The sequence below is a fragment of the Marmota marmota genome, unplaced genomic scaffold, assembly GCF_001458135.2.
Source record: "Marmota marmota marmota unplaced genomic scaffold, marMar, whole genome shotgun sequence".
NCBI classification, from domain to species: domain Eukaryota; kingdom Metazoa; phylum Chordata; class Mammalia; order Rodentia; family Sciuridae; genus Marmota; species Marmota marmota.
The window spans coordinates 10,076,431-10,097,460 of record NW_025999999.1 but is presented as its reverse complement, the minus strand read 5'-3'; the positions used below and the strand labels follow the sequence as shown (position 1 = coordinate 10,097,460).

Below are 21,030 nucleotides of genomic sequence, written 5' to 3'. Positions count from 1 at the left end.
GGTACTAAAGATATCCCACCCCCTGTGTGACACACTCCTTCACTTGCTCAGCGTGAAGTTCTTCTTCAACCACAATATCTTAAATTCTGTGCTTCTATTTTCTTTTGTGGCCATTCAATGGCTCAACAAACATGTTTTAAGCACCCATTCTGTGTAAAAGCTTTGTGTTCTTATTCACTGTCTCTTACACAGTTCTTGACCCAATTTAACTCAAGCAAATAAAATTTAGGTTGTGGTGACTCTCATTTAAGGATCTGAACCTTGTAGTGGTTGAAAAGAAGGATTGGTGCATCTAAACTCTTGGGTCAAACTTTTCACACCACAGTTAGCAGTAGGCTGTGTGACCTTGGGAAATGGTTGACCTTTTTGAGCCTCTTCTTCAAAATGGAAGAGCCATACTTAATTCATAGGGTGTCATTGCAATTAAATTTATTCACATATAAGCCTAGTTCATGCTCCCCTTCCCATGAGCATTAGTTGTTACTATTATAGGCAATAGATTCTCCAAGAAGCACAGAGTATTCAGTAATAAAGAAAATTAGCCAGGCTGTAAAAACTATGGAAGGAAGCTAAGGAGAAATCTTTTGGAAATAAAATGCTGATAAGTATATTTTGTCTTCTATGGAAGAGTGATGTCTGATCAACTGGACAAGGACTCGTATCAGTGAATGAAGGAGTCATTCCTTCCATCTCTTCCCTCCCACACATCCCAAGAACACCTCAGAAGCAATTACACTACACAATGAAATAATAAATACAATCATATTAAGAACACTGTGGTTATTTCTCCACACTGCAATCTAGACACAACTGCCACCTGGTGTAGGCGGCCAGACTGCGAGTGTTTATCCCAGAGAAGTGGACAGAAGGCCTTGGGTAGGGCAGACTGTTCTAATTGCGGTCTATGGAATTAGCACTGCCCATCATTCCAAGGTGTGCATCCCTTCTGTAAACATTTTTCACAGAAGAAACCGGAAGCAATCATGCCTGGCCTTGAGGGTAATGAGGCTCCTGGAGAGGTAGAAATGTCTAATTTCATGTTCCTATTAAACCACAAGCTGAATTAGAAGAAAATAAGGAAGGAGGAGACGAGAACGGAGATGAAAGAATCAGACCATTTTGAAGCCCAAGAAGCTCAGAGAGGGAACAGTCAATCTTTTTTTTTTTTTTTTTTTTTTGGTAACAGATGTTTCGCTTGCAGTTCCCAAATCTAACAGCAGTTGATACTGTAAAGATTAAATACTAAGAAGAAGAAAAAGAGATAGCTAAGAGGGGAGGGAAGGAGTCAGGTTGTCCAAATACTAATCCCCATGCTGGCTCCTGCACTGTTCATTGTGTTACATCCATTGCTGGGATCGATGGTGTGCCCTAGGACCCTGCGCTCCTGGGTTCTGGTTCTTGCTTACAGCAGCCTCCTGTCTGCAAACACTCCTCCCCAGAAAAGCAGGGGTAATCAGGCCCATCCTTTAAACATCTTCATTCTATTACTTTCATAATCAGCTTCTAATGTCCTGCTCAATAGACGTGGGACCGACAGGACCAAGTGCTTGAACAGCTGCCTGGGACCAGGAGCTATTCTCTGTGCCATTGATCACAAAGACAAAAATCAATCCTGGCTAAGGAGAAAGAAGTTAAAAATAAATTGCAGGGATTGATTTCTGTACAGACCTTCTGACTCCCAGTTTAGGAAGGGGGTGGGGGAAAGAGTATGTGCATCCAGCAGTCAAGGAATGCTTCATGTGTCCAAGTCTCAAAAGCACAATCTGGAGATAGTGTATAAACACATGCACACACCTGCTTTTCTTTTAATGTAGGCTTTTTATATTATTTATCTTTACATTCCAATAACTATCAGAAATGAGGATTCATCTAAAGCACAAGTTCCCATTAGAGGAGAAGTGAGGTTTACCTGATTCCGCTAACAAAAATCTCCAGCGGGTGGCCCCATGCTTTGTAGTAGTAGGAACTCCAGAAATATTTGTGGAGGGACTTACTGAATAAATTAATAAAATCCTATTATTGTCTCTCACCATTATGTATGTTTGCTCCTAGATTTATCACAACATGCAATTACTGTTCTTATTTATTGCTTTGCTAGTGAATTCTCTCTCTCTCCCCAGACTATAAACCCTCCTATGGCAGGAACTCCATTTTTCTTATTTGCATATTTATTTCTTAGATATGTTTCATCTCCAGGGATCATAACCTTCTTATTTGCTTTTTTTGGCTTTTTATTTCTTATTTACTGCATGCTCTCCCCATTATGTCCCCAGAAGATGCAGGTAGAACTAGGAAGGAAGGAGGAGTCCGCAATGTTGCAGAGGATATAACTACATCCCAAGTTACCTTTTTCAAAAACATCGTTCTGCCATGGAAGAAGTGAGTTGTAGCAATACCTCTGAATAACAGCCCCCTTTTCTTCTCTGACTAAATGGAGTGGCCTGAAGAGTGATCTGACTTGTGGAACTGCAGAGTTAGAAACTTCTAGAAGGGAATTCCTGCAGTTATATATCCTACTTCTTTTCAGGCTGGATTCCCTGGGGCTCTAAGTTCTACAGAGGTGTGGTCAGCAGTGTCCATAGGGAAATGAAGAGGCTGGCTGGGTGCTGAGGTAGTCAGCCCCTCACTTCTAAATAGGCTCCCATCCACCTGGATTGGATGTGTCTGCTGGAATTCCTTCAGCCACTGTGTCTGAAAGGCAGTTCTCAGTCCACAACGGGAGATTTGTGAGCCCTTCTTGAATGCAGCCCTTTCCTTCTGTAATAAAGTAACTGAGCATTGGGGAGGAAAGGATCATGGCCCAAGACTGCAGAATGAGCCAAGACTTAAACCCGGGAGTGCTGTCCCCTTACCTGCCCCTTCTACCTGTGGCACACTGTCTACTGCCACCTAGGGGGCTCTTGGCCTGGAGCTCTGGCTGGTCCTCAAATGGACCCCTCATGTAAATCCTTGTGGATCTCCCCCAGTCCGGAAAGCAGTCTGTCCCTCAGAGACTAGAGCTTCTGTTTTTGAGTACTACTCAATGTTTCTGAGTACCACTGAAGGACGGTATCAGACCAAAGAGTTTCATCTCCTCATCAAGACTGAACACAAAATGAGAAGAACCACTTTGTCAGTCCTGTTTACCATCATGGGACCTTTTCTCCACACAGAGCATAAGCATTAAGTGCTCAATAAATGACCATTAAATGAATGGATAAATGAGTGAGGGAATCAATCAATCAATCAATCAAACAGTACTTCTGTCTCACACTGAAACTCTCACAGCTCTGGGTATATAGAAGGTCCTCAATTAAAGGCAGTTGATTGATAAATCAATGTCTCTGCTACTATAGAGTGTCAAGAAGTTCTTATTTGGGTTGACCATGAGGGGTTTCAAAGTCAAATCCTTAAAAGCAGCTTGCGGAAATCCAATATGTTTGTTTACCCCGTTAACTATGTAGGGAGTTAACAGGCAGAGTGATTAAAATTTTAAAAGCTAAAACTCTGAAATTAATAGACAGATATACCCTAGTTAGAATGGCAATGAGAAGAGAACTGGACTTAATAGTCTACTTCTCAGTCAACAACCAACTGCCTTCATTATCAGTGCTGCTGCTTTTATGGCAATATAATTATCTATAATAGGAGGAGGCTCCAGAAAAGAGGTTCTCTGGGGAGCTGGGTATAGCAGAGTGGGTGTCACAGACTAGCAGGGACATGGCAAGGAAGTGGAGTGGGAACACACACAGCCAAGTCACAAGAGCTCCTCTGTGTCCTGGAATAGGGCTCTAAATGAGCCCCTTTCCTGCCCCAAATGTATCACAGAAATTGGATAAAGTGTAAAAAGAGATACAAGAAAAGGGATGAAGAGCTGGAGAAGAGCAGAGATGTGGATGATAGTGACAGTGACCCACGCTGCCCCTCTGTCCCCACCTGGCACCCCAATGATGTGTGTTTGAGTCAATCTTCACAGTGCATCTGAGGGGCAGCTCTCAGAGGTATGGGCATGACTGCACTACATTGAATCCCATTAAACCTTTCTTGGGTTAATGATGCAGAAAGTTTCTGATATGAAACAAAATTGAAAGAGAGCTTGATAAAAAGTCCACTTGTCAGGGAGTGGAAGAGGTTCCCCTGCCTCACCATCTACCAAAATTGGGCAATGTCCCTCTATTTTGCTCTTACGCTCATCCTGGAAAGTGTCCGCAATTCAGTACTCATGTGAAAAAAGATACAATAAGCAGCAGACCATTGCCCTTTTTTTGTCATTGTTTAGGAACCCAGACAGCCTTGAAGTCACATCCTCGACCCTGCCATTTCCTGAGATATAGAACAAAGGGTAACTCTAAACAGTACTGAAGTGGTTTCCTCCACGGAAAAATAAAGAAGATAATATCTACCACATGGAGATCACAATTTTATTAAATAAAATAAAATGCACAGGTGCTAAGACATTTTATTTAGTAGCACTAAATAAAAATTCAGACCTTTCCCTATGGGGATAAAAATTCTTTTAATCTGCTGATGGTTGGGTAGAATTGGTGGTGTGGCCAGGTGGAAAAAACATTCTGAAGGATCATCATTTTAGAAAGAGAAAATTGTAGATTTCTAAACAGTAGAAGAGATTGAGAGTTGTGTAGCCTCTGAGCTGACAAGAGAAATATTTGTGGTCCTCTGGACAATACATCTTCCTTCCTGATGAGGGCTCAGAGGCTGCCTCTAACAATATGAGGCTCCTGGATAATTAAACACCATCAGTACTTACTTTTCCTGCAAGATGCATGGCACAGCATATCTAAACCCAAGACTCCCTCTCGGGTGCATGGAGACACTACTAACTAGCAGTAGCAGCTTTCCTACCAAACCGCAATAATGCAGGTTCTATGTAGCTATTATCAATTAGAGGCAAAACACAAAATGAAAACAATATAAAGTCCACATACTACTAGAAAGACAAATTTTATATCCTGTAATGAAATGCAGAATCATTCTCTGAGATTAAAGGAAAACACCCCTCGCTATGCTGGCTTGGTAAACAACAGGTATTGTAACTTGCATGGAGCCTCATTAGACCTGTCAGCAAGAAACAAGTCTTAATAATTTACTAGGGACTTGCAACAGTGAAGTTCTGAATGGAGTGAGGAGATCGCCATGTCTACAGGATTGATGGGCTCCCTGAGAATAAACAGCCTCCCTGGAGCCTCTCTGTCTCTGCATTATGCTGAGAGGAGCAAGAGACACAGGAGAGTCACGGGCATGTGGATGGTAATTGACATTGCCAGAGGAGATGGAATGGGATTGCTTAGGGTGGGAAGCGAACAGAGAAAAGGAACAAGAAGACCACTGAGAACACCCAGGCGTAAATGAAGGGCAGAGGAAGAGGCAACTCCGTGGGCCAGCAGGACAGCCCTGGAGAGGTAGCGTGGCCAGAGAAATGACAGGATGAGAGTGCTCCGGGACAGAGGGGCAGTCAAGAGATCCCAGTGCTGCAGACAGGTCAACTAAGCTAATTATTGAGAGGCGTAGTCTGGATATAATTCAAAGACATCAGTGATGAACTCAGCAAAAGCAATTTCAGTGGAGTGGCAGAGGCAGAAGTCAGTCTCAAGTGGGTTAGAGAGAGAGGGAAATGAGAAGATGGGGAAGGATACCGATGGCACTGGAGAAATTGGTTGTGAATGAAAGATGGGACATTTAGAGATAAGAGTGGTGGGGAGCTCCAAAGAGAGTTCTGTTTTGCTTTGTTTTGTTCTGTTAGTTAAGGAGGGTATAAGTCTTAAATGTGTAAAGGTGGATGGAAAGTCATGAGTAAAAAGGTACAGGGGAAAAGAGGGTGATCAATAAGCCTCCTCTCTGAAAGGATGGGAGGAATGGGAACCAATTGCTTAGACTGAGAAGCAGATGCCTCTGCTTTTTTTGCACAGTTCACTGTGGCCCTAGTACTGATACATAGTAGAGACTGTGCATTTTTGAGTCTTTCAAGTTTGCTTTGAGATGAGCTGCCCCCAAACAGAGCCCAAACAAGGACTTTTATACAGGTGATTTTTGTTATTTGTTTGCAAGAAAATATCCGCGAATAGAGTGGCACAATTAGGAAGTAGGAAATGGGGAGGCAGAAGAAGCCATCCCCAGGATGCGTTGCTGAACCAACTACTACTATAAGTACCTGGGGCTCATCACACTGAGGTGCCCATGAGAACATACAGAATGGGGCCTGGAACTTTCCGCCTGACACAGGAAGCGAAGAGCACTAATCTTACTGGTCAGGACGTCCTGGAGGCCCTGGACGTCCTCAAAATTTGTATCTGCATCAGAATGGCCAGGGGGGTCTCCTGTGAGAATCTCAATTGGGGATAAATCATGGCCAGAACAAAGAGCAAGAGATCCGCAGTACAGCTGAGGCCAAATGATCGCCAGCTGCCTCTTAGCACGGCCAGTTTCTGAGCCAAACGTGAGCTGGAAAGATGTGAGTTGGAACTCCTGAGATGTTGTGCACAAAGGTCAACAAAACATCATCATTTCACAACCAACTCACTAATTTATTCATGGAAGTATTCCAGATACTAATAGCAACACCAAGCCACTAAAATCACCACAGGTATAGGAGACTCAACCCAGCAGCATGGTATGTGAACAATCTCTATTTGTATGGCTGTTGAAAAGGTTTTAAGATTCTGAAAGTGTTGGAAGAATGCACACCTGAAGATGTCTTTATTGGATTTCTTTTAAAGATTGTCTCTATAATGCTTTCATTTTCCTTTCAACTTCTGTGTTGTAATTGTGTCCCTAATGATGAAATTGATATTTATTTAACATTCGAAATCTCTCCCATTAAGAACAAATTAACATCATTTAAAAATATTCCCCAATAGTTTTTCTTTGAATAATTACACTTGATTAATTTCTGCCTCAGGGCTTTTTTCTTTCAGAAAGATAACAATTTATTAGGGATACAGTAGCCACACCACAGAGACTTCTCTATAGACCTCCCAGGATGGTGCATAAATCAGAATCTTAAATGAAGTACCAATATCCAGGTGAGGTGGGGACCAAAAGGCTACAAGTCTGGAAGGATAATTAAACTCCTCTATATCTACAGTCCCATAAAGATCATGAGAAGCTGATTTCTTTGATAACTAGCACAATGTAGGAAGGCTTTATCATGCACATACATTAATCTATGAATTGAAGCCTTGAATAATTAAAAAATGACTTTGGAACAGAGATTTAGTAATCTTTTATGTGACAGGCTTATAAAAATGCTTAAAAGAGGATGTGAATGCACAAAATATTGAGGCTGATTTTTGCTTGTGGATTAGTTCTTGCATTTTGTAGGGCTTTGGAGTTTTCAAAGCATTTCAAAGCCATTATTATCTCCCTTGATCCTCGCCACAACCTTCCAATTTGCACAGGGCAAGTAGCGTGATTCTATTCTACAGAGATGAAGAAATTAGTGCTCTGAGAGTCTACATGATTTGTCCAGTGTTCCCTGGTTGGTGGGTGGTAGATCCCAGATTACAGCCCACGTCTTAAACTAAGGACTCTTTCCCCAACATCAGAACATGAGCTACTTGCAGTGCAGACTGTTTGAGAACAGGGACAATGTCTTCCGTCATCTCCTACTGCACCTGCCAAACTTCTACGGCTAAACAAATACCTGTTAATCCACTGTGCATACTCATTAATTGCTAGTAACATTTTCTGTAACAGTACTAGTTTTCTATGTTTATATACAGAACTCTTAAAAACTAATAGCGATTTGTATGCAAGCTGCCAACTGGCTTCATTGTGGCACTGAAATCATCCTAGAACCATTTTGTGGATGCTATTGCCCCATCCTCAGAAGTCCTGATTAGAGAAGGGGCTTCCCTCCTGATTACATCCATGGAATGTTCCTAGGAGTTGGAAGCAGCACTGGGTACTGGATGGATCTGCACAGGGTTACCCGTCCCATTGGCAATTTTGCAAAAGTTTGCAAAGGGTCAGGGAGAGACTACCTGTTCCGGATTTAGTGTGAGTGATTAAACAATACTACAGGTTCTGGGGCCTGAATCTGTGCAGTCTTCCAAGCTCAAGGGCCAGGTATATTTTTAGAATTCCTGCCCTGACCCTGTGTTCAGAACAAACAAACAAACAACAACAACAACAAAAACCACTTCTTTTCCTGAGTATTCAAGCTGCTGTGTGTCTCCTCCCAGGGCAATATAAGGCTCACACACACAAAAAAAAAGTGAGAGCAAACTTTCCCTGTGCTGAGGCTACAAGGACAAAAGGGGGAATTGGACAAGGATTTGGCAGAGTCAGGATGACCTTCCTTGCTTCAAACTGCCATTCTCTCTGCCTCTTGAGTACTTTATGGGTTTCTTAATTAGGATCTGCTTTTTTTTTCTGTTGTATTTATAATGTATGAGGATAAGTTGGCATCACACCCTTGTGTAGTGCACAGAGTTGCACTCACAAGGAAACTTGATTCAAGGAGTGAATGAACGCTTTCTGCACGGAGGCTATCTCACGTGCCATCATGAGAGGAGGGAACTGGGCGCCCTGTAATCTAACTCAGACACACACACCTATGGTAATGGCTTCCTCAGGTCCTGCTCTTGTTTCTTCATCACACTCCCCAGGAGCCAAGGTAGGCATTGTACTGCTGAAGGAGTTTCACCCCAACTCCTGCGACACCACCTCCTCCCTAGGAGGATCATTAGGAAAGCTACTCCATAAAGGAGAAAAGGTAGGATTTTCAACCATCTTGGTTCAAAAGGTAGAAATCCACTTAGTGCGCTCTCCTGCCCTACAAAGGAAAGCCTATTTCTCTTTTATCCATGTGGAACGGAAGCATTTCAGGCAGACACTTTCCCATTAAGACAAGGCTCTTCTGGGAAGGATTAGCTCCTTTTGATTTCACCATGAAACCCCAGACCCCCTGCACAGAAGAGGCACTGACAGATTAACAAATTTCACAGCTTTCTGTACATCTCCAGTCTCACCTGCTCAACAGCAGGCTATCAAACTTGAGGTCCCTGCAAGCAAAACCATCAAGATGGGGACCTGCACCTCTTTGTCAAAAGGAAAACCAAAGGTTAGGTAGAATCCTTGGGGCTTCTCTAAATTGCAGGATCTGTGTGGGTACTTCATAGACCCTCCTACCACACACAGCATATAGGATTAAAATTAATATATCCAGTAAATGGGAACCATAGAGGGCAACTTTAGAGGGCAAATGAGAAGGGATGAGATTTTCATGCAAAATTAATATTCATCAGGAGAAGCTTAATTAATTTGAATTAATGAATATTGTTATTTAGAGGTTTCTGGTTAAACTATATGGTCAAATGCATATACACTTATAAATGATGACATGTTCATAGGTACATCATGAGCAAATAATTAATAATAAATACATACATTGTGCTTATTCATTATTCAGAGAAAAGACACAGGCCTGAATATCACCTGCATTCCTTGTGGTTTTAGTGACCACACATGAAGAAGTCTGACCTCTGACCCACGGATCCAGCAGTTCTACAAAAGGTCAGCGATTTTCAAACATTTATTAGCATTAGAATCCTCTTGTCAAATGAAAGAGTATTAAGAAACCCAATAGATAGAGCAAATAAAACCAGAGTTGCTCTGTTAAAGGAAGTCCTAAGAAGATGGCAGACCCACCCTCCTAGGCATCCTCATCCATTTTTTCAAAACTTACTAATTTAAAAAAAAATTATATATAAAGGGGCTGGGGCTGTAACTCAGTGGTAAAGCGCTTGCCTCACATGTGTGAGGCACTGGGTTCGATCCTCAGCACCACATAAAAATAAATAAAGATACTGGGTGTTCATCTACAGCTAAGTAAATGTTTTAAAAGTTATACATAAAAACATAAAAATTAAGTTCATCTACAACTAAGTAAATGTTTTAAAAGTCATACATAAAAACATAAAAATTACACATATTTATGGTATAGCAAGTGATGTTTCACTACATATACATGTATGTGTATGTGTGTGTTTGTGTGTGTTTGCATGTATAGTAGGCTGTTCAAATCAGAGTACCATATCTGCCTCCTCAAGCATTTGTCATTTCTCTATGGTAGAATATTCAAAGTCTTCCCTCCACATTTTGGAACATATACTACATTATTACTATATCACCTTACAGTGCAAGAGCAACAAGAACTTCTTATTCCTATCTACCTATAACTTAGTTCCCGTCACTCCATCTCTCCACAGTTTCCTCTTCCCTATTCTCTCCAGCCTCTGGTCACCATTGTGTATGAGATCAATGTTCTATTATATATTTATTTAGTCTTCAAATCTTTTGTCCATTTTATTTTTAGTTCAATAATCTTTTTAAAAAAATTATTCATATATTTTGAAAAGAGTCATCAAATATATTTATATATTTTGGTCAGATGTATTTATTGTAGTATATTTACCAGTCGTGGCTGACGTCTTTCTCATTTCTAAAAAAGATTTTATGGGTGCATTACAATTATAGGTAGTAGTGGGATTAACGGTGACATAGTCACACATTCTCATAAAGATCATTTTTTTTAGGTTCTACTTATGAATGAGATCATGTAGTGCTTGCTTTTCTGTGCCTGGGTACTTTCACTTAACATAATGATCTCCAGCTACATCCACATTAGTGCAAATGATGAATTCCATTATTTTTTATGACTGAATAGTACTCTACTCCAATCATAGGCACAAAAGAAGACAGCCCCCATCTACAAGGTTCCCCTTTCAAAACTGAACTCCTGAGGAACAGAAGGCACCCTCCAGGGGAATGCTTAATCCCCAGGGTCCAGCTCTGCCTTCCAGACACTCCCTGGAGACACTGATCTCAAGCTTTAGTGCCCTATGTAGCTTCTCCCATGATTTTCTTTGTAGACTGAAAGTCAGGGTCAGTGGATTGCTACCCACCCTGATGCCCTGATGTTAGAGGTATATGTGTTTAAACTCTGGAAGAGAAGGTGCTCTGCTGGTTTGTGAGTTTTCAGCTTTGACCAAACCTTCTGAATCAGCTTTATTTCAATGAACAGAATGAAGAACCTTGCCCTTTCCTTTCTGTAGAGGCAGAAACTGATCACCAAAGTACAAATCTGACTTCTCCATAAATCCTATCCCGATCATCATTTCAAATTTCAAAACTCATACTTCCCCAAAAGATAAAACCCCACAAATGTTTCAGTAAATGCTTTGGGATGGCTCCCAAATATTTTTTTTTTTAAATAGACACATACAAAATAAGGAGCAATAATGAAAATTAAAAAAAAAAAAAAAAACTAGCTGAGAGGTTACTATGGACCAATGGTACAGGAGAAAGAGGTAGAAAGAATACCCACGCCAGGAAGCTTAAAGCAGAGAGTTGCTAAAATTGACCCCAAAATTAGTTTTGAGCTTCTCACAATCATAAAGAGAGGAACAAAAAACTATCCAGACTTAATGAAAGTGTTTACCTCTCCAGGAAAAAATTCCTAGCTTATGCCACTGCACGTCATCCCACCACTAGAGATTTCCTTGGGTAGAGAGGTCCTGGTGCCCTCTTGCTGCCTTCACCTCATCCATGCCGTCCCCTCTGTGCAGAACACCCTTGTTTCCCTGTTTCCATTGTCCTCACTGCCACCCCTTAGGACTCCCGGGCTGACCCTCCTACCAGGGCAGGGTGAAGAGCTCTTCTTCCTGCAGCTAAGGGCGACACATGCTTCCACTAATACAGCTCTCATCACGCTGCATTATAATTGTTTAGTCGTCTGTGTGCCCCACTGGGATGAATGTATTTTAATATATTTAAATGAATGAATATAAAAAGGGCACTGAATAATACACTGGGTAATTCCTGGATGGCAGATATAGAAAAACACAGAGACATTCTACACATGGGCATTTCTTATGCAGTGAGCAATTGCCAATTACCCTAAGTTGTCTTATATTGTTAGCTGCAAAAACAAGATTTCCTTGCTTGAAAAAGATAACTAGCTACACTCCCTGAAAATAAGGGTGGTGTCTTATCTTCTCAGTTCAGTTCAGCTCAACAAACATTTATTGAGTACCAGTCATTACACTAAGTGCAGGGGAAACAATGATAAATAAGACATAGTCCTGTTCCTCTTAGATTTTACAGACCTGGCTGGGGAGACCTCATACAAATGGATAAGTCGTCAGTCAGTGCTGGAACTTGATCCAGTCCCCATGGAGGATGTCAGAGAAGACTGGCTAGGGGTGCAGCCTAAACTCAAATGATAAAGGGACACCCCAAGCAGAAAGGAACATAAGAAAGGCCTCGGAGGCAAGAAATGGCATGCTATATGCAAGGAGACTAGAGAAGACTAGGTTTATTGAAGAGTAAATTGAAACAAGGAAGGTAGGTGGGAAGCGGCAATGGGTTTGGAATCCACAGGAGGCTGATGGGTTTGGCAGGATCTGGACTGCAGAGGTTCTTGTAAGCAATGCTAAGGAGTTAGATTTCATCCTATAGAGGATGAGCCATCACTCAAGATAGGAACATTGATTTGAATTTTAACTAAATGACCTTGGAGACAGCAGTGTGATTGGGCAGGGGATCGGTGTGAAATCAGTTAGCAAACTATTGCAATATTTCAGAACATGCATGATATAAATATATAAACATATAAAAGCTAAGTAAGGCAAGTGCTTCCTCTTTTTCCACTCATAAGTCACTCCAAAGCAATAAGGAAAACAAAAAGGAGAAATACACTCTCTATACTTAATGAATATTTAATCCAGAAATACAGTATTTGTGGAAAAGAAGTCATATTGATCACATTCCAAGTGGTTCCCACTTACGAGAAGAACTCAGAAAAATATACCAGTGTTACAGGGAACCGCACTGAGAACCAAGGAGTGGCACTGATAAGCAGAGACAAAGCCATGATCTATCACCAAAAAGACCTCCTCAAACAGTATATGAAGGCAGAGATCAGATCATTAAAAAATTAGCCATGGTCAGTAGCCAAGCTTTGGAACCAACCTAGCTAGGAGCCCTTCCACTGATGAATGGATAAAGAAAATGTGATATATGTACACAATGGAACATTACTCAGCCATAAAGAAGAATGAAATTAAGACGTTTGCTGGTAAATGAATGTAATTAGAGACCTTCATGCTAAGTGAAATAAGCCAATCCCCAAACACCAAATGTCCTCTCTGATATGCAGATGCTAACACAGAATAAAGGGAGGGGGAGGGAAGAATAGAAGTTCACTGAATTAGATAAAAGGGAATAAAGGAAAGGGTGAGGGGATGGACATAGTAAAGACAGTAGAATGAACTGCACCTAACATTCCTAAGTTCATCTATGAATACACAACCAGTGTAACTCCACATCATGTACATCCTTAAGAATGGGATCCTAATTAGAATAAGTTATACTCCATGTATGCCTAATATGTCAAAATACAGTCTACTTTCATGTATATCTAAAGAGAACAAAAACAAACAAATAAATAAATTGTAGAAGCCTCAAAAACAAATTCGGAAAAAAAAATTAAAAAAAGAGAAGGAGCATAAAAAAACAAAAACAAAAACAATAGCAGACATAGAACAAAATGCAATTCTTCAGAGCAAATGAAAACTGTTCCACATTGCTACAGTTAAAAATCACCTGTATCGGGGGACTGCCTATAAGAGTTTAAAACAGAAATACATGAACCCAGGGAAGATATATTGAGACAACGGGAAGGGATACAAGATAAAATAAAAGCTGGCAAATGTCAGGAAGGAAGTTAAAACAGAAAAAGAAGTCAAAAGCAAGCAGCCTGAACATGGCCGAACACTCATTCAAGGACTGTTTTTATCTCGTTTCGGTCAGTTTTCTCAAATTGGGGATGGAATGAAATAATGTCTCTCTTTTTGTCTTTCTTGTCTCTTATACATTCTGGGTTCTGAATGAAGAGCACCAACACAATGAAACTGAAATAAAACATGTTTCAAGAGATGTCACAGGAAATTTTGAGAAATTAAAAAAGAAGGAGAAATAATCTACTGAATGACAGACTCATGTTCCTAGCAGAAGTAATAACACAGGATGCCAAGCACAAGGTACACACTAATAAGAAACTGGCATTCAAATGTAGAGGGGAAAGGACTTTTTGTTATCAAAAGTAACGAAAATAGCAACACCTCCCCCCACACACCAACACCCCCTCAAAAAGAAAAGACAGAACAAGACATCTAAAGAAGAAAATCTCAGACTGGCCTGACACTGTAACTTTCAGGAAGTTAATGGAGCCACGTTCTCACAGTAAAAAATAGCACGTCAATTTTAGCCCCGGAGAAATTATATGCAGGCATAGAGGGCTAAACACCTTCCCAATATTCAAGGGTTAGCTAGCCCTGAAGACATTACTAAAGGACAAACAAACTTCAGACAACCAAGAGCTAAATGGTGGGGACAGTTGCCCACACACAGCTGTAAAACTAAAATCAAAATATAAGATAAATGCAGGGCTAACGGGCAGAGCAGAATGCACGTGCTCTAAATGTCTTAGCTGATGGAGAAGGGCTGGGAAAGGGAGCAGGGTGGAGGTCACAAAGGTTCATGATGTTTTTTCACCTTTCTTCAGCAATGCTTCATAAAATATTTAGGTCTAAAAGAATTATATTTTAAGATAGTAAGGCAAGCACCAGGAAATAATACAGTCAGTCAAAACTGGGTAGTGGAAGAATTAAACAGAGGGAAGGAAACACACTAATTGTCTGATTGCTCACAGGAGGAAATCAATAGATGTACAAAAATAGAAGATTCAGTATGTTATACATTTGGTTCTTAAAGTGAAGCAGTTAGAAGAAACACGCAGATATTCGACATCACCAAAGGAACACAGGAAAAGCAAAGAGAACAGACTGTATAATAATAGTTAAAGAAAAAGTTTTTGTAATTGAACATTAAACACACACTGTCAGAACCAAGGTACAGGTGTCCTAGCTACCAACGCAAATGCCAAACTCACCTGTGAGGAGGGAAGGGCTGATTCAACACCAGTGGCTAACTAGTCTTATTTGTGCCTATTTATCTGCAATCCTCTGCTATTGTTTCATTCAATGCCAATCTTGGGTATTTGATCCTTGCAAATAATAGTATTTAATTTGTGTTTATTTGGTGATTAATAAAACCTGGAGTGTATTTTTTTGCACTACTTTAGGCATAATTAATCCTTGCTTTCCTATTTTATTGATAGTAAAACCTGAAGTCCTTAAGACAGGCTTCAAGGGCCTGTGGGATCCAGCACCCCACCACCTTTCTGACCTTATCTCTCAATGCTCAGTTAGGGTCTCATTTGCTGGCTCCTACTCATCTCCCCAAACCCTTCATACAGGATGCCCCAGGGGCCCAGAGCTGGTATTGTTTCTCTTTTCTATCTATACGAAAGTCCCTTGATGACTTCCGTATGCTGACAACCTTCCAGTTTATACAGTCAGCCACGACCTCCCGGACCACCCTTGCTCTTGAATGCAGCCTCTCATCTCTAACTGCTCAATCCACATGCCCATGAGGGCTCAAGGGAGCTCCGGCCCAACGCACTTGGCACCCTGCTGACTGTACTGTCATCTGCTACCCCATTCCTGGTTCCCCAATTGACAAGGCCTCCTTAGTCCTCCTAATAAAATGGCAAGACCTTTTGGGGCCCCAACATTTGTACTATCTGATTTATTTTTATCCACAACACTTGTCATCACCGGATATATTCTGTGGGTAGATAAATAGATAATAGTAAAGGAGAGAGATAGAGAGCAAATGTTCATATGATAGAATCTTTGGAGTGCTGGACACTCGAAAGTAAGTGACAAAAGAAATTCTCCCGGCAATCTATGAAGGAGGTGCTGCAAGTATCTTCTTTTTATAGATAAGTGAAGTGCAGCTCAAGGTCACACAGCTGAGTGTGGCAAGCCACAGGCTCAAGAGCTGCTGGTCATCAGGCTCTGCCCAACATGCCCCGATTAGCATTACACTTCACAGCTTTTCATATCTCTGTGTGTGTGTGTGTGTGTGTGTGTGTATTTTTTTCCCCTGATCCCCACTAGACTTAGTTTTACTAAGGCAAGAACTTTCTCACGTTCACTATCCTAACCACTGCTCATAGAACAGGGGCTTCACAGATACCAGGTAAGGAACCCCATATCCCTTTTAAACAAAATGAAAATGATGCTGATTGAAAAAAATAACACCTCTACTTGCTTCCAGTATAATAAATGAAATAAAAATTTTTCAGGGGAATTATTTTTTAAAATATTAGTTATCTGCCCGTAGAGTTATTGAAAACTTCACACCACACAAGGAAAACAAATATTGGAGATTTAGAATTTTAAGTCATGTTTCCCAGAAATAATTCTGCCATGTTCATCATTATATACAGCTTTAGCATTGAGGAAGGGGCAATCAAATTGGTAAATTCATAAATCATTCCTGCGCTTCTATTAAAAAAAAAAAAAAAACTTCTCTAAAGAGGATAAGAAAATAGCCTTATGTGGTATTTTAGTCAGCTTTGCATTGCCATAACCAATAGACCTGAGGAAAAGGTTATTTTGGTTCAAAGTTTCAGAGGTTTAGTCCTGGGTTGGCCAAAACCACGTCTCTGGGTCTGAGATGAGGCAGAACATCATGGTGGAAGTATGCAATCAAGGAAAGCAGCTCAGAATATGGCAATCAGGAAGTAGAGAGCTCCTGCTCACCAGGGATGAAATATAAACCCTAAAGGCACAGACATACTTCCTCTTGCCTCACCCTTCCTGCCTAGAGTTACCACCTAGTTAATCCATATCAGTGGATTAATCCACTGATGAGGTTACAGCTCTCATAATCATTTCACCTCTGAGCATTCTTGCATTGTCTCACACATGAGCTTTGCGGGGGACACCTCATATCTAACTATAACACATGGGGACCATAACAATGGGAATGGAATGAAAAGAAACATCTGAGAAATAACTGAGTGGAACCAGCAGAGGCAGTGGATTCACTCAATTTTACAACATATTCGTGGGTTTCTACTTTGAGTGACCTAGTAGAAGATCATGTCAGGGTGTCAAGTTGGTTTTACATTCCTGTGGAATATACAGATTTGGATATTGAGGTGGCTATTAGATATTGATGTCTACAGTGCATGAGACTCACTGAGTTGAAAGTCATCCAAACCATGAGACTGCTCAGGCAGAGAATCCTGGGTGCAAAGGGAAACAGGCCAGAGGTAGAAGTCTGGGGAGCAGTGAATAGCATTGTGTATTTTGCAGTGTATGTGTTCAATAAACAACTGTGATTAAGATAATGAGAGTGATAATGATCTGCCAGGATTTAGAGAAATGATCCTGAGATTCTGGTTTTTAAATCAAGCTGAGACACAGGGATTTTTTTTTTCCCCTTGAAGTCACACAGACTTCCGCTTTCATTCCTTCCTTCAAATTGGTTTCTGAGTGTTTGGATACTTTTTGTGTATTTTACTAGACCTTAAAAAAAAAATCCACGCAACTAATTTGTAGGATGGAGTAACTGCTGCACCAAAAATCTACATGACAAGTGTTCGATGAGCAATGAGTACCCTGATTTGCAAAGACATCTTGGTAGGGCCAAGAGCGAAGAATAAAATGTCGTGTAAAATACTCCCTGCCCTAAGTGTAAAAAGCAATTTGGAAAGAAGGAAACAAATACATTCCGATTTAGGAAGCAATGGCTCCAAATGGCATGTGTGCTAGAGAGACCACAGCACTGCAAGAGTGGGCAGGAGGGAGGAAAGTTCATAGAAAGTCTCAGGGGAGAAAGTGTGGGCTGCACTTTCAGGTCAGGAGACAGAAAAAGAAAGCCATTCAGATGCTTAGGTCTGAGCAAACACAGGGAGCTGCCAAAGTTCAGGTTTCCTGTGGGAAATAGTTTACAGAACAACTGAGAGGAGAATGATGGAGAAATGCAAGGTGGTTATCAAAGCCCAGGTTTGATCTGTCACATGCACAGTGTCAGTCATCAGGTGGAGCATCACGTGTAATTCTCCCTCATTCTTGTTCTACTTTGTACTTCCTTCAGTACATAGTAAAACTCAAAGCACAAAACAAAGATTCCTTTGCATGTCTGATATTGTGAGTTCCACCTGGTTTTCTCTATGGGATCTGGGACTTGGATGTTTGCAAGGGTAGTAAACAGTGGGAAGAGAGGGGGAAATTTAGTGAGTTCTTGATTTTTCCAGAAAGAAAATCCTAGAGAGGCTAAATGTACTGTGGATTTTCATTCCCAAGTTTGACAAGTCACTTTGGACAGAAATAGAATGCAACACTGATAAATTACTTAAAGTCAAAACCCATTAGACATTTGACTTTAAATAACCTCAAACCCCAGCCCAAGACCTAATCATTTCAAGAAAATTCTGTTAGCATGAAATGTCGACCCAACCAAGGGTTTTAGTGGGCCCCTTAAATACCTTGGGCTATGTAATATCTTTGTCTTGCATCAGAGGCCTGGAATATTTCAAGGGGGCTTGGGCCCCTCAGTGAAGGAGGGATAATGGCCTAACTCCCACATCCTCACAACCTCATTTCCCAGCCAGCAGCCAGCTTCTCTCACATAGTCTCTTCCTATGTGGCTGCACTATCTGTACTCACCTGAATGAAGATATATTCGTCCTGGACAACCAGAGAGCTGATGTCAATGGAGCGGGCAAAGGGACCACTCCTAGTTGTCTCTGCACATTCCTGGATCCTGCAGGTGAGGTAGTGAGCATCTGAAACAGGAGGACAGAGCAATGCTTAGACACAGGGAGAAATGGTGAGCTGAGCTCCCATCAGCACTCCAAGCTCTACTTCATGGGAATCCATGATGTAAGTTAAAATAACCGTGAGTGCATAAAATTTGAAATTATTTTTTAAAAATGTCAATACCTAGAGTGGGGAAAGAGTTAATCACATAGTCTACTGGCAAAAGAGTAAATTGGTATAGTTTTTGGAAGAATGAATTTGAAGTACCTATTAGAATTTTACATGTCCATATTTTATGCCAGCAATTCTAATTCAAGGGATTTTCTTTTTCTACAGAAATATTCATATATTTTCACAGAGAGGAAGGGCAAAGATGTTCATTGTGGCATTATTCAGAGAAGGGAAAATTGAAAACAGGCTAAATATCTATGAATTAAAAAACATTTAAATAAACTAAGTTGCATACATATGACAGAGTGCCAGGGGGAAATTGAAAGATTAGGCTGATACACATGCACCCACATGCACTTCTCCAAGATGCACCTGTCTGCAATCTTTTGAGAAACTATTTAGCATTATATTTAGCATGATCCCACTTATGGTTTTAAAAAAACTCTTGTCTTCATAGATATATACTTCTATGCTATAAATGCATAGAAAAAAATTTAAATGGTACATATAAAAATTAACTATGGTTACTTTGGGGAAAAGAATGGACTTAAGAAAATAGAACTAGAGTGGGGACTTGATTTTCACCTTGTGCACACCTTTATTATTTTTATAGAAAGAATGCAATCCTTATTTCTTATGTAAAATCCTTAAATCTTATGTAATTACCCACAAAATCTTCTATAGATCTCACAGCTGATCACTTTCAATCCCCTCATGGTGGCAGTGGTAGCTGAATAGGAAAGCCTTGACCTCAAAGGTGTTCTGTTATGACAAAAGGGTTGCCCCGAAAGACAATCCATTGGGTTATTTGCTCCCTAAGAAACACTACAGATGATTCTCTGTGAAAAAATACTGTGTAAATTTGCTTTAAAAGTGATTATTGCTCATTTCCTGGAATTTAGAAGCAGATGGTCCAAATGAAACATAGAGATCATTTGAAGATTGAAAGTGGGGAAATCTTTATCATGTAAAGATAAAAATGCACATGCATTATTGTATGCATCTATCTAATGCAACTGGTTCCTTGGATGTATGTATTTGATTGTGTAGGTGTCAGAGGCTACAATTCAGGGGCTGGTAGGCAGTAGAGACAAAGAGCAAAGGCTTGAATAAGAAAAAAATTGCAGTGATTGAGTTAAAATAAGGGTAGATTAAATTATTCCTGTTTAACTATAATTAATTAATTAAATGAATAATTATTTCTTGTGCACATACTATGTACTAGGCATCACTGACATACTAGGAATATATTAATTAATGAGACAGATTTTTCTATTCTAAGAAAGCCTGGTATCTAGTAAGGGGCTTACTTCTATTTTTGTTGCTAGCTATTACACATATTAATTTATAAACGTGATACTAATTTAACAAATAAACATTTTGGTGGGAAATGCTACATAATATGCTATGCATTCCTGCTTCTTGAGGGTTCTTATTTGAGCAAAGTCTATTTGCTTTGGTAGTCACAATCCAAATATGTCTTACTAACATTTATTTCATTCTCTCCATCAGCAGACCTACCATCTGCCAGTAACCTTAGCCCCTTAACTTTTCTTTCTTTCACATTCCCTATAATACAATTGGTTCTGAAGCCTGGGCAGTCAGGCCTCTGAAGCATGTCCAGATTATCTCCCCTTCAGTTTATTATCTGTGCCTCTTGCTGAGAACACACTCTTCTCACCTGTGTTGCCTAGTGTCCTCATGACAAGGGTTCATGTGGATGTGTGCTTGGAAGCCAGAAGGGCCAGGGAGGACCAGCTAAAGTCACCTTTAAAACCTAAGCCTCAGTTAATGTTTCCCATTGCCAAAATCACCAAAAGTTCTGAGAACCACAGGACAAGACCTAGATATCTTTCTATGAAAATAGAAGGCCTTTGATAACTACTCTAATAAATGCAAATGCCCAAGGTGCCAAGCAAATTATGTGTAAGAGATGAGCCACAGTAAGCTAAACCATGGTGGCTGGTTCATGGTTTGGCTTGAGGAACACTAAGGCTCAGAAAGGATCACCATCAAAGGATAAATACTTGCTCATTAAGGGACAGCTCCAGTTCATCATTGACATGCAGGTATAAAACCTTCTGAGTTTTACAAGTGAAGATAAGTATCTCTGTTTTTAATGCAAAATTTACTGATTTCAAAAAGTTAGCCAGGCCTGGTGGTGTACGCCTGTAATCCC

At 40.4% G+C, this 21,030-nt stretch overlaps 1 protein-coding gene across 1 annotated transcript in view; it reads right to left on the bottom strand.

Annotated features, from left to right (window-relative positions):
• Positions 1 to 21,030, bottom strand: part of Sorcs3 (sortilin related VPS10 domain containing receptor 3) — a 578,947-nt gene that overhangs the window by 126,496 nt on the left and 431,421 nt on the right. Inside the window, exon 7 of the mRNA XM_015494901.2 lies at positions 18,588 to 18,706. Within this exon, the coding sequence (XP_015350387.1) occupies positions 18,588 to 18,706 (119 nt within the window). The remainder of the gene's footprint in view (positions 1 to 18,587; positions 18,707 to 21,030) is intronic.